Source organism: Urtica dioica, chromosome 9 (genome assembly GCF_054948205.1).
Source record: "Urtica dioica subsp. dioica isolate 48M chromosome 9, U.dioica_male_clone48M_v1_H2, whole genome shotgun sequence".
In the NCBI taxonomy this organism is placed as follows: Eukaryota; Viridiplantae; Streptophyta; class Magnoliopsida; order Rosales; family Urticaceae; genus Urtica; species Urtica dioica.
This window is the reverse complement of record NC_142764.1, coordinates 24,784,076-24,798,269: the sequence shown is the minus strand read 5'-3', so window position 1 is coordinate 24,798,269 and position 14,194 is coordinate 24,784,076. Positions and strand designations below refer to the sequence as shown.

The 14,194-nt window shown below is 33.6% G+C and overlaps 1 protein-coding gene and 2 pseudogenes across 2 annotated transcripts; 2 read left to right on the top strand and 1 right to left on the bottom strand.

The window, feature by feature from the left end:
• The first annotated feature begins 2,110 nt into the window (after positions 1-2,110).
• On the top strand, positions 2,111-2,682 carry LOC149386091 (calcium-binding protein KRP1 pseudogene; annotated as a pseudogene).
• A 1,807-nt stretch (positions 2,683-4,489) lies between these two features.
• On the bottom strand, positions 4,490-6,648 carry PPD1 (Photosystem II reaction center PsbP family protein). Of its 2 annotated transcripts, none has more exons than XM_089624964.1 (4): positions 6,347-6,648; positions 6,042-6,104; positions 5,508-5,948; positions 4,490-4,992 (listed from the first exon to the last, which is right to left on the bottom strand). In XM_089624964.1, the coding sequence occupies exons 1-4, from the start codon at positions 6,449-6,451 to the stop codon at positions 4,771-4,773; spliced, it is 831 nt and encodes a 276-aa protein (XP_089481090.1). In that variant the 5' UTR covers positions 6,452-6,648; the 3' UTR covers positions 4,490-4,770. The 2 variants fall into 2 exon arrangements, with proteins under 2 accessions (XP_089481090.1, XP_089481091.1); XM_089624965.1 differs by having other exon boundaries at positions 5,508-5,925; positions 6,347-6,647.
• Positions 6,649-13,222: 6,574 nt separating this feature from the next.
• Positions 13,223-13,970, top strand: LOC149386089 (calcium-binding protein KRP1 pseudogene; annotated as a pseudogene).
• The last annotated feature ends 224 nt before the right edge of the window (positions 13,971-14,194 follow it).

Here is a 14,194-nt window from a genome sequence, read left to right as displayed (position 1 = left end):
CAAGAAGTTTAACATTTTATATATATATATATATATATATATATATATATATATATATATATATATATATATATATATATATATCACCGTCTGTTTCTAGTTGGAGCCTGGAGGAAACCTCCTCTTCATTTCCTATGATGCAAATATATATAAATAGTTGCCACAGCATAAATAAAAAGTGAGCACGGATCCTAGAAATACACTTTCGAGGTTAGTGTGCCTTTATTAGATGACAAAAGGTAAACTGGAACTATGTTCCTCTATTCCTTTAGGTCATTATTGTAGCATTGGATTTTCCTACATAAAAAATGAGCAAATAATTTAAGACGTAGTGCTTGTTTAGCCCCACAAAAGAACCCCACTAGAGGTGCAATATAGTTTATCTTCTATCTAATCTAGTATTAGGAACTAACCCCCATATGCCACTATTAACTTTTTAATATAGAATATCAAATAAGTAGATAGTAGTAAAAATAATATGTATATGTTGAATGATCATAGTTATGTCAAATAAATAAGATTTTTTTTTTAAAACAGTCTAATAATTACTCTCGATTAAAATTATACTAAAATATGGAAAATATACCCCAACCTTTTCTTCTCTAGCGACTCTCTTAATTAAAGTGATTTAAATATCATAGTAAATTAGTTGCCAAAAATTCATAAAGAATAGAAGAAGTTTTTTTTCACCTAGGTTCATATTAGCAATTGAAAACTTTGTAAATCAATTTAATAAACCATCATAATACATTAAATGAACCAAAGTTCAATAATTAGACTAAAAATGCAATATAAGTAGTCTAGACTCTAGATAGCCGGTATACATATTTTTATATTATTTTACCATGATTAGAAAGGCGGTAAAAGATATTATAATTAAAATAAAGCGTAAAAGAGTAAGCAACACAAATTAGGGGTATTCATGAAAACGGCCAAACCGAAGAACTCGATCATCCGAACTAAACCGTACTCATTTTTAAACCGCCTCATTAAAACCTGATGAAGTTTGAGTTGTAACCAACGCAATTGTTTCGGGTTGGCTCACTAGAACAAATATAGGCATTTCGTCGCTAAAGGCTTCAAGTGCGACTGATCGCACCTAAAAGTGTCACGCATTAGGTGCGACACTTTTTGGTGCGACTTGTCGAACCCAAAGCCGCACCTATTTTGCTTCAAAAAATCTCAAAAATGGCGGATGTTTGAGTATTCGGTGCGACGTGTCGTACCTAATAACCTTTCCTCCAAGGTATTAGGAGCGACATGTCGCACCTAATAACATTTTATAATCGTGCGATTGGATCAAACCAAATCAACCCGATGGTATTAATCCTTTAATTTTTTTAACATTGCAAATATTTATATGTACTATTGTTAAAAAAAATATCATTTTTTTAATAATATTATAATTAAATGAAAATACTCAGTATTATACTTTATTATTTGCGAATACATAAAAATTTGGTAATTAAAAATATGCGTAATTTTATTTTAATTAAATATGTAAATTTTTTAAAGATAAGTTAAATTTTGATTTTATTTGACATAACGTATTATATATAATATACATATATAGTTTTCATTCGAGTTATAAAGTCATTTGTTAAGAATTATAATCCGAAAAAACCAACCCAAACAACCCGATTATTTTTTGTTTGGTTTCGTTTGATTTTACCTTTCAATCAGGTTGGTTTGAGTTTTAAAATTAAAAAAATTATTTGTAACGGTTCGGGTTGATAACATATGAAAAAATAGACTAATACAACTCGATTACAGCCCTAACACAAATTCTATACCTAGATGAATATAAGTTGACACGTACGTACTTAATTATATGTTTAGCGACTATGTCTCGTGTCCACTGTTGTTACCATCACACGCGTGCGTACCATCTCTCTCTCTCTCTCTCTCTCTCTCTCTCTCTCTCTCTCTCTCTCTCTCTCTCTCTCATCAATAGAAAGTTGACAAAGCATGAAAGTGATTTTAAAGATTGACGATCCAAATATCATATATCAGCTTGTCTTCCCAAGCTGGGACCTTCCCATGCAACTTCTAGGAAGTCTCATATACTTCAAATTGGCATTTTCAACTAATTAATAATAATAAATCATCCACACACGTAGATGAAATAAATAAATATATGCAGAGGCAACAGATTTCCACCATCCACGCATTTCCATTCAATATACATCCCTTAGCTAAGCTAGTAGAATATATATTAGGGCAATAAATTCAAAAAATAATTGATAATGGCGTCGTCGAGGAATATCGGTGTGGTTTTCGAGGACTTTTTCCCGACGATGGTGGAGCGATTGGGTGCGGACGGGTTCATGAAGGAGCTGTGCAACGGGTTCCACTTGTTGATGGACGGAGAGAAAGGCGTGATCACGTTCGAGAGCCTCAAGAGGAACGCGGCGTTGCTTGGGCTGCAAGGAATCGGCGACGACGAGATCATGTGCATGATCAAAGAAGGTGACGTGGACGGTGATGAAGCCCTCAGCCAGATGGAGTTTTGCACGCTCATGCTTCGGTTGAGCCCAGCTTTGATGGAATCGTCTAAGCAAATCCTGGCGGATAATCACTGAAATATTAATATTGTTGTTTTTTGGTTTTGGTTTTGGGAGTGATCTTAGTTTTTTTATTTTTATATGAAGTAATTTTGAGGGTCTTATTATTATTATTATTATTATTATTATTCTTATTTAAAGAATTTTGAGAGTCTTATTAATTTTTTTATATGAGAGTCTTATTATCATCCATGTTTTTATTGGTAGTTAATGAACTTCTTATATTTTCTATATATATTAAGTTCTTTTTTTTTCTTCCGGGAGTACTTTAATTGGAGAAGAAAACAAATATATGTTCCCGAGTTGCATCAAAATTTTAAATTATATCTACATTTCTCAAAATAAAATATTTCCACGGGCTGATCCTCCGTCATAAGCAAGGGTTCTTAATAAAATTTCTAGTGGTGCCGTCCACGTTTATAAAAATCCAAGAGTACAATTAAGCTTCTTTGGGTTCTCTATAAACACTTCACTTCACCCACCTTAGTGTACGTTCATTCTTCTCTCTCTCTCTCTCTCTCTCTCTCTCTCTCTCTACAATCTAGAGACGGGCTTAAACCCCTTACATCACACATAGCACAAAGACTGATGTTGAGGGTCAGAGGCAAGGCCTACATGCTTGAAGAGGCAAACATGTTAGCTCACGTGCAATCATAGATTCAAACTCTAGATCGAACTGCGTAATCCTCTTATGTGCTGATCCAAAATGAACCGTAACATGTTGGCGCTAGAGAAGAGAGTTCTTGAAGCAAAATCATTCTTTATGTGGGATATCATCTACTTGAAACATGTTAGTGCACGTGGCCTTTTGAGTTTACCCAATCTTCGGAATATGTACCATTGAATCATTCCCTTTACGAAAAAAAAAAAACTTCAATTTAACATTTAGGCTCCTTCGGCGGGACTCCTTCTACGACGACGATCGCGTTTGAAAGCCCTAGCCTTTGTGACTGCAAGCATATAGAGGAGCTCTCGACGCTAGACACTCGATTGCCTCTAAGGACATAAGAAGTGGAAAAAAAGTTCGCTTGTTGTGTTTCAGCGCTAGCTTTGCCCTTGCTTCCTCGCCTTGTAAACACCCAGCCCGGCCTTGCCTTACAAAGGAGTATTGAATCTTATTTTTCCTTGCAAAAGCATGGTGTCAACATTCATTTAGTATCGGCTCTCACACTAGCCCGGCGTTCATGTGGCATTTATTTTCCCTCGTTTACTCACCTTGAAAAGGCATGGCCTTGTCTTCGCTCGGCCGTGTCTTCTTTTAGCCTTGTCAACAATTCAAAACACTTTGCGACTGCCAACTTAAAAAAAAAAAATAAACTCAAATAATATGCAACCTGACCTTCATCGAAGAGTCATCGGATCGAACGACTTAAGGACGAATGCTTCACCTTCATAAGCGTGTTTGAATGGGTGACGAATGGAAACTTGAGAAATCTTATTGCATGCAGTGAAGGATTAATAAGTTGAATTATTCATTCTTTCACTAATTTGTATTTATATATTAGTCTACGTCTTGAAAACTACTAATTAAAAAATGAGTCGAAGTATAGACTTGTAAGACATCGAGTTAGTTTAAAACTTGTATGCACACGATTTGAGGATGGAATGGACGATAAAAAACGAAGTAATAGTTGTTAGGATAAACTACGATGATGTTGGGTCTTGTGACATGAAAAGTTTTAACTCTAGAGTTTACTCTAAATATTTTTAAATGAAGATATTGAACTAGACTGGGGAAATTTTGAGACTTGATGCAAAATTGGTTTAAAATTGCGTAAAGCCTAATGTCACGAACGAAATGACACATTTATAATTATCTCAGCTCTAACGAGACTTGGTTACGGTTAAAATCCAATTGCCTCCTATCATATTTTTTCCCGTGATATCAACAAATTACGTGACATTGATGCTCAATCCTCAATTCAATTACGTAAAATTTTCCATCTTTAAATTTAGACTCTGCTCTGAGATTTTCCTTTTGAACTGTGCATCATTTCAGCTGGAAAGTCATATCATCACAAATGATATCATTTTTTCCCCAATAAAATAGAACAGATATTGTTTCTCGCTTCAACAATTTACAAGAACCTGAACTTGATAGAACATTGTGTAACAAATCGAATGGCAAAACTGGCTCTCAGAAATGAGAACCATGATCTCATACCGCATGGCCTAGAACTCTTTTTTTTTTTTAACATAAAATCCTCTAAGCAACCACCTTGTTTACTCGAAAGGAATCCATGGCCCGGCGAAAATCGTTCTCTGCTTCTTCGAAAACACTCTCGGGGGTTTGCAATCTCAACTCGTACAAACGGTTGTTCTCGACTCCAAGAACCGAGAGGTATCGTCTATTCCACTCAAGCCGAGTCACTCGGTCCTGTGGCATAACTGCCAGCTGATTGCTGTTTGCATAAGACTTGATGTTCACCTGAGTTTCAAGATAAAAAAAAAAATAAAAAAAAATAAAGGTTCATCAAAGGAGGTCAAACAATTCAAAGCCCCCAACAATTCATAACCTTAAATGTCTTCTCAAGTACATTTATCTTTAAAGAAAAGGTCAAACATTTCAAAATCAATTGACAAATGAAATCTATTGTCTTTTCAATGCCAAGACATTTTGAATATACTTTATCAAGATGACGACTCTCTGAGCTCGAGCTCGAGCTCGCTCACATTTGTTCATCATCGTGGTTCAACTAGATGGATATTATTAAAAAAAAAAAAATGCGAGTTCTCAACAATCACCATAGTTTACTGGTTATAAATCGTATAATTTTTCGAATGTATCAAACGAATCATTTGATTCTTCCCACAAAGATTCTAACCAAAAATCAAGTTTCTGGGTTCAATGAGAACTTGTCTTATTACTTTCGGACCATGTCATGCTCGTTCGATCTCTAAAAAAGAGGCACAAGAATTCTGTGCCAGAGAATTCACTTTTACCTCAACTTGATAATATAGCTTGCCGTCATCGGCGACCCTCGAGGACGTTGAGAGGATATTGGATTCGCGGCGCACGCCGAGCCTGGTGGACATGAACTCGGTCAAGTACTGCCTCAGAACCTTCTTGGCGGCCTCTTCTGGCGGGCCCAAGTCCTCGACGCTCTTGTACGTCGACGAAGAAGGCGACGAAAGCTCGACCGAGATGTTTTGGTCGAGAATGTAAGGGTCTCTGAAGAATATGTCCGCTCCCGCGCCTCGCACCGGGATCCAGTTCTGCGGGTACTCGAACGAGTACCCGTCAAAGCTGTCTATGTACTCTCTGAACCCCACAGAAAGCTCGCCCGCCGATGATGACGTGTCGCGAGAGCCGAGTCGCGATACGAAACAGCCCGACAAGATCAAAGCCATCGCGTTCCTCCTGGGAACTGCAAACTCTTTAGTCTGGTTGCGTATTAGAGGGTTGCGATTAATTGATTGGAGTTATGATGAGATTGCTATGAACTCTGGGAAGGAATCGTGGTTTCGTTTTTGTACCTGATTCTCATTTGAAGCTGTGACGTGTAATGCTTCTTTTCGCTTCCATGCTTTTCTCTTGCACTGAAACCATTTAAAATTTCGTTCAACCAACATCAATTCCCTCACAAGCAAAGACATGTTCTTTACATTCCTTTTTCACATCCCCAATCATGTACTCTATAATTCAATCTAAATCTCCACTGAGTAAAACAAAAAAATTAGTTCTGATAGAATCGTCATCTATATGAGGTTAATTTAAGCATCACAGCAAAACAATTCCAAAGAGATAATGTACGAGAGAGAGAGAGAGAGAGAGAGAGAACCTGTGGCCGAGAGTGAAACTTGGTAACATTGAAGTTTGAGAGGAAATAAGGAATAGGAGAGAGGGATGGATGTTTTTGTAGAACGCCCAAGTCCAACTTTGACATTTTCAGAATTCAGAGCCTTATTTGCACTTGGTCCAATTGTAATCCAAGCTTGTCGGAAAGTGAACCCCACGCGCCGTTCCTGGTTCGGTGAAGAGTTTGAGTAGAGAGTTGAGAAAAGTGAAGGACGGAGAGCCAAGGGAGGAGTTGGTGATGTTTTCGAAAGGATAAGGAATCGAATGAGATTCTCTCATCTCGTCCAAATTATGAAACTAGACCTTTAATTGTAATTGTTTACATCCAGACCCTTTAAATTTCATCAATGTCCCATTTATGGTAAAATCTCTCTCTCTCTCTCTCTCTCTCTCTCTCTCTCTCTCTCTCTCTCTCTCTTATAGGGTCTATTATGTATATAGCCATATTTAAGGTTTTATATTGCTATATAACCAACGCTTTATAAATCTTAGATAAATGTCCAAGTTCATGTATTTACATGCGTAAAATTAATTGAAATATCCAATTAAAATTCTCGCTAAAAAATTCCGCATATTTAAAATTAAATAAAATTTAATCTGAATATAAATTAGTAATTGTGATAAACATGGAAACAAAATCCACCACACACGTTATCAGTAGAATTTTTTTTTCATAACTTAAAGAATCAATTGAAATTTCAGTTATTAGATTTATTTAGGATTATTTTCTTATTCATATAATTATCTAAAACGATTTTATAACATTCTGAGATAATTTGACGTTGAATATTAACTACTATTTACAATTATTGATTTTTATTATTGTATATTAATGATTATTTAAAATTATTAACTTGTATTTTACGAATATTTTTGCTGTTGATATTTGAATATGTTGATTATTTACGATATACTGATTTTTTATTGCAAAATGAACAATATTTACATAATTACATACAACTATTTACGACTTCTTGCAACTATTTGCAAAATTTACAAATATTTACAACTGATTTGAACGAAGCGAAAACTCTCTAGAGAGACTATTTTGGTAGTTAACTCAAAAAAATTTTGTTTTCTATTTTCTAATTTTTGTAGTTGTACTGAAAAATTATTTTGCAGTTGTTTTCAAAAAGCTGTTTGGTACAGTTTTTATTTTTGTTTTTGAGAAAGTGAAAAAACTGAAAAAAAAAAAAAAAAAAAAAAAAAAAGTGTTTGGTATAGTTTTCATTTTTGTTTTTGAAAGTATGAAAAGAGAAGATGAGGAGAAGGAGAAGAGAAGAGAAGAAAAAATTTCCAAAAACACATTTTATTTGTTTTCAGTTTTCTTTACTTTTTTAAAAAACAACTTCAAAATTTTTTGAAAATTTTTTCCGAAAAATTATAACAAACATATTTTCACTTTTTGTTTTCAATTTTTTCAACTCAAAAAGTGAAAAACAGTTTTTGGAATGAAAACCAAACACTATAATCCTCAAATTCATAGCCTTTTCAACTTCCTCAATAGTGCTCATCGTCACAAACTCAAATCCTCTACTCCGGTCAGTAACCTATTGTTGATAATCTAGCAAACACCGACACAAACACACACAAAGATACAAAATCGAAATCTAAATCAAATATCGTAAATTCAATTGTGAAAATCAGGAAACCTAGAAATGGAAGAACAAAAATATTGTGTACCTCATCCATTTTTTCGAATCCCGCAGTCCTCGCCCTCCACCTTGGCCTCATCAGAACCCGCAGTCCTCCGCCTCAGCCCTCAGCCTCGTCGGATCATGCAGTCCTTGCCTCAGTCATATATGCCAGGAAGACCGCAATCGACATCATCGGATCCCGCAGTCCTCGTCTTCTGCCTCAGCCACAATTATACTGAAACAAGAAAATCTACTCATGGTAATGGAAAAATCAATAAATAATAGAACAGATGCAAGACGAAGAAGAAAGAACAAAAAGAACACACCCGATTTTATAAGAGAAAATCCAGCTTTTGTGAACCTACAACAACGAAATGTTAGAGATATACTAAAAAACAATGAAATTCAACAATGGCGCTTAAAAAAAACAAAACAAATGTACATCAACAACGTGCTTAAAATTTGAATATGGATACAGAAAATATCCGACCGATACAAATAAGAACGCCTAATATGGATACAGAATAATATCCCACATAATCCCCAAATTTATTGCAAAATAATAGGGATGTATTTGAAAAATTAGTAACCGAATATCATGTTTAAAGTTTGAAATTAAACGAAAAAATTCAAATTTTAAATGAAATTCTACATTTAAAACAAGGGGAAAATTACCAGGAATGCATAAAAATATCCTGATAAGGTCACATCATATTTATGGTCATTTATTTATATTTACAAAACGTTGATTATATAACAATTTCAAACATTTTAATTAGTTAGTTATCTAATTTTTTGTTTCTTATATCCTATAGTTTTACTCAAGTTTGGCCATCATATCATACGACTTTCAAATGTATCACAATCCTATAGTTATTTGTTTATCATTAAACTGTCAATTATATTTAATTAATCTTATATATTTATCTTAACATATATTTTTATTGATTTTTTTTTTACTTATTTTAATCAAAATCGACATAATAACAATAATTTGTTTCAGAGGAAACTGGAAAACATTTTTAAAAAGAGAGGGGAAAAAGAGAAATCTTCAACTAGTTTGAAGCAAAATACAACCTCAACAAACAATAGGAATGAACGTCTGAAATAAGAGAAAGAAATCCAAATCTCAAATATACCTAAAAGTTTTATCCCAAAGAATGTCTGAAAAGAGATGTTCACCATCAAAACTACGTACACGTATAATTAATAACAATAAATGTTGTTGCAACTGTATATAAAAATTATCTATTAATTTTTGCTAACGTTTACTTGTTAATTTATCAAAATGAGTATGATAAAACAGATATTATTATCTTAATATAATATATTTTTGATCACTTTGACTTCTTGTTCCTGCACATGGTAATATCACATTATATATTTTTACTTTGCACATTTTAATTAATTAACACACACAAAATTCAATTAAATATTAATAAGAGATAAATTTTCAACATAAATAAAATACAGGGGATAATTTAATAAGACAAAGATAACTTGGGTGCTAAGCGAAAAAAAAATAAAACACGTAGTATGGGAACAACACGACTAACTCTCACGTGATATGAATGATCTTTATATTTTTTTTTAATCAACCATAATTTTTTTTTAGAAACTGCATTAGGTTTTTGAGCCAAACTCTCTTCTTGTAATTAGTCAAGATCAAGGAGGGTAGAATTCCAAAATATATCATCATTAAAAAAAGAAAAAAAGACTCTTCAATAAGTTTATGAGCCAACATATTTTAAAGTCTTAGTATAAATAAAATATCACACTACACAATAATGCTAGTAATATCCGCGATAATAAGGTTCACATCGATCGCCAAAATTGTCTCCGTTTTGACGAGGTTAACTATCACTTTTCAAATTCGATTGCACCACCATTTTCTTAAAGCCACCGACAAGGGCTTTTGTCAACACCAATATATATATATATATATATATATATATATATATATATATATATATATATATATATATATATATATATATATATATATATATCAGAGGCACATACCACCTCCTCCTTTTTACACCACATCACTGAGTCTCTATAGTGTCTAAGCCTTAATTATACTTATTTTATTTTTAATTCAACCCCTTGTATAATATCATTGACATCTTTCTTGTGTGAAACTGTCAATGATAAACATAAATAATAATTATCACAAACCATCGCCAATTTTTTTGAAAAAATAATATCACAAACCATCACAAATGACTGAAAATCAATCAAGAAATAAAAAAAGGCTAGTGAATTCTTTGGTAGTCCAAATTAGTCATAGAAAATATGATAATTCTCTAAAAATACAAAATACACTATTACTAAGAAAATGAACAAAAATATTAGTTTAACTCTAAGTCTTGAATTTTAAAAACATTGATTGAAAATGACATTGGCAATGGTCGACGAAAGCGATGAGGTACGGCTGAGTTGCAATAGTTTTATGCTAATGGTGGACGATGTCACAACTTTTTGGTGAGAGAAGAAGAGGTTTTGTACAAAATAAAATTTGTGTAAAATTTTCTAATTTGTATATAAAAAAAATTATAATGTAAGTATTTAGTGTAACCAAAAAAATTCCCATCCGATTCTTGGAAACTCACAATTCCATAAAGACGAAATTGTACAGCTGCATGTACTTATCTAAAATGCAGTAGCTATCTTGTACTTCAAAAATGTAGTTAATTTACATAATACAAAGAGTATTTTATCTCCAATTTAATATTCAATTTAATAATAAAAAAAATGTGTACCTCGTTCATCTATTATTGTAATAATTGTAACTACTTTCTAGTTAGTATATTTTAGTCTGCATGCATTTAACTTGTATCTTATCATATTTTTCCATACATTCACATAAATTTGAAATGATTATGTAGATTTTTAATATAAATGAACTCTTAAATATTATATTTTAAATTTATGTATTGTATGATTATTTTTATCACATGATAAAAATTAATTTTCATATTGCGAATTCTAATAAGAATAATATAAAATAATTTTAAATATTTTATTTTGTGATAGATAAAAGAGATTTGTAAACAACTAGTCACTTGAGGAGAGAAGTTTTAAAATAATAGCCAAACTATTAGTTTATTAGGGAAATAGCCCAAGTTATTTTGAGTTTCCAAAATTGTCCTTTACCCCCAATTTCGTACGTTTTATTCCTCCAGACTCACCTCTTCTTCTTCTTCTTCGTCTCTGTGGTTCTTCTTCTTCTTCGTCTTCTGTGGAGCGAGTTCTACAAGCCTAGCACACCATTCCCGGACCGTGAAGCTCGAAAATATAATCTCTGCCATGAAGAATCACACTCCGACCAGCGATTTCCTTTTGGACTCTCTCCCCGCCGCCGAGCCTCCGGCGATCAAAGATCCAACGGCGAGTCGACGGGATCGCCCACGCGCCGCTGCTTCGGAGAAGGGGAAATGGCTTCTCCAGGCGTTTGCCGTCGTTCCCGGTGCCGGAGTCGAGCTCCGCGACGGCGATTGCGTCAAGATCGGCGAGGCGACCTCGATCTTGGCCAAATCTGAGACAGGTATGTTGTTTTTCAAATGGTAAATATTATTTACTATCGAACGGCGATTTGTAAATATTATTTACTATCAAGGTTATGATTTGGACAAATTGGAACAAGCCGACGAGTATGTATAACATTACTGCAGTTATTTTTCATTTTGCACGTTTTACTATGAAAGATGAAGAGAAGAGATCACACTATAAACGACATTGACTTTCTCGCTTCAAGATGTTGGTTTTTTCAAATGGTAAATATTATTTACTATCGAACGGCGATTTGTAAATATTATTTACTATCGAACGGCGATTTGTAAATATTATTTACTATCGAACGGCGATTTGTAAATAATATTTACTTATCATTTTTATGAATAATCTAACCCAAAATCGTTCGGAGATGACGTCTAGGGTTCAGTTAATAATATTTACTTACAATATAATGGTTAATCTAACACAAAATTGAGCGGGGATGAGGTCTAGGGTTTCAGTTTGGGTGTTTTATGAGATCGCAAAGAATTGTTAATAATATTAACTAACCAATTTACTTCGTCGGCGCCGGAAGTGGAGAGATTGAAGGATTTGAAATTACCAGAGATTGAAGGTTGAGATACTCACCATTTTTTCTTCGTCGGCTTCGGAAGTGGAGAGATCGTCGGTTTCGTGTTCGCGAATGAGGGTAAAAGAAATTCGTTTGGCGGAGAGGTTTGTTTCGAATGAGGGAATTGTGTTTTGCGCTCTATTATTTGAACTAAGGGTAATATAGGAATATTAAATTATTTGGTAGTGGATTGAGCTACTTACTTAAATTTTGTGATAGTTGGGCTATAATTTTAATAGAGGGGGTCAATTTGGGCTAGATACCTACCCGCCCCATAAATAAAGCTATAGATAAAAGATAGAAAATGAAATAAGTTTTAGGGTTGTTTAGAAGTTATACAGACTAATTAAATATTATAAATATTTATTTAGTTATAGAATTTAATGAATAATAAAATTATATGTCTAGAATTTTACTACATACATTCTATAAACTCTATAATATTTTGAGAAAAATAAACTCTGTAATGTAGTAGTGAGATATACAACTCCAATCCCTCAAAAAAAAAAAAAAATAGAACTTCCAAGAACAACTCTTTTTTTTTTCTTCTTAACATTGAACGAGTCAATTCAAATTTCTATATATAATCCCATCTACTTATATGGAATGAGGATTTCGCAAAATGATAGTTATTCCTAATTTCTTCTGCACGGCATTGCATGAATAAATAAGCAAAGCAAAATTACGTGGCAAAAAGCTCTGTGGAATGCCTATATCCGGTCAAATACTTTAAACGACAAATAAAGAGACTACTTCCTGATCGACTCTTTCAACCGAAGTAACTTGTCACGAATCTCAACAAAAAGGAGTTTCTTTTTTTTTTTTGACAAAACAAAAAGGAGTTTCTTTCAAGTATTTGTCTATTTAGGCATATCTATATATTATAGTTTATTGTCTATACTTATATCTCCAATTATGGAAATGCGTGCCATATCATCGTATATAAATTTATGTTCGGGTACCCATCGATGCAACTTCCTGGAAAGACAGTTCTGAAGTGGCTCTCATTGAAAAGATCGATAACATACACACACAGCTGGAAAAACAATATTATTAGGCAACCCAACAAACAATTAAATTCTCTCTTCCTCAGGAAGCAATGCGAGTTTCCTTATTATGATATGTTCTCATAACTTTTGTTCTCATCCCTCTTCAAAGTTCAAACACCTCTTTCCACGAAATTAATAAACAAGCTTCCTCTGAGACACATCCATTCAATAATGAATGATACGATGCGTAGACTTATAGCATGTGTGCGTATATATATATATATTAGAGCCTCATGAAGTTCTCTCTCCACAGCACAGAACACAATTATATAATGGCGTGCAACAATATCAATAACAATGGCGTGGTGTTCGAGGACTACTTTCCGGCGATGGTGGAGCGATTAGGTGCGGAGGGGTTCATGAAGGAGCTGTGCAACGGGTTCCGATTGTTGATGGACAAAGAGAAAGGTGTGATCACTTTCGAGAGCTTGAAAAGAAGCTCGTATTTGTTGGGTCTCAGAGGCTCGAGCGACGAGGAAATCGCGTGCATGCTCAGAGAGGGCGATTTGGACGGCAACGGAAACTTGAATCAGATGGAATTCTGTACCCTCATGTTTAGGCTGAGCCCGGATTTGATGCGAAGCTCTAGTCAACTCTTGGAAGAAGCTTTAGACGTCGCGGATTGTTGATTACTTTTATATATATAATATATACACCGTGTTATGAGTTTTTTTTTTTTAATACCTTTCGTATGATTTATTTTCTTTCCTTTCCCTATAGTTTTTGTGGCTAGATGCTTCGTGTTGTGACACTGCATTGTTATGTATTTATTTTTTCTTCATGAGTTTCTGACCATTCTAGCTTCTTTATTATGTATATTTTTGAAATTATTGTTGCGTGCCTTACTTTCCCCTACTTTATCATTTAATTATAGCCGTATTAAAATGATTTGGGTTTATAATATTTATTATGCCACGAAATAAAAGTATCGAATCGTCAAAGCGGCATTAATTGAGGAAGAATATATTCCTAACTACTGATTCGTGCCAGCTAATACTTACATTTATGTGCTTTTTTCT

Excerpts from the sequence above, each read along its gene's own strand:
- PPD1 (XM_089624964.1), bottom strand. The coding sequence starts at position 6,451 with ATGTCAAAGTTGGACTTGGGCGTTCTACAAAAACATCCATCCCTCTCT. Across the intron at positions 6,105-6,346 it reads AGTTTCACTCTCGGCCACAG|TGCAAGAGAAAAGCATGGAA; the intron begins GTTCTCTCTCTC and ends AAATGGTTTCAG. Across the intron at positions 5,949-6,041 it reads CAGCTTCAAATGAGAATCAG|ACTAAAGAGTTTGCAGTTCC; the intron begins GTACAAAAACGA and ends ATACGCAACCAG.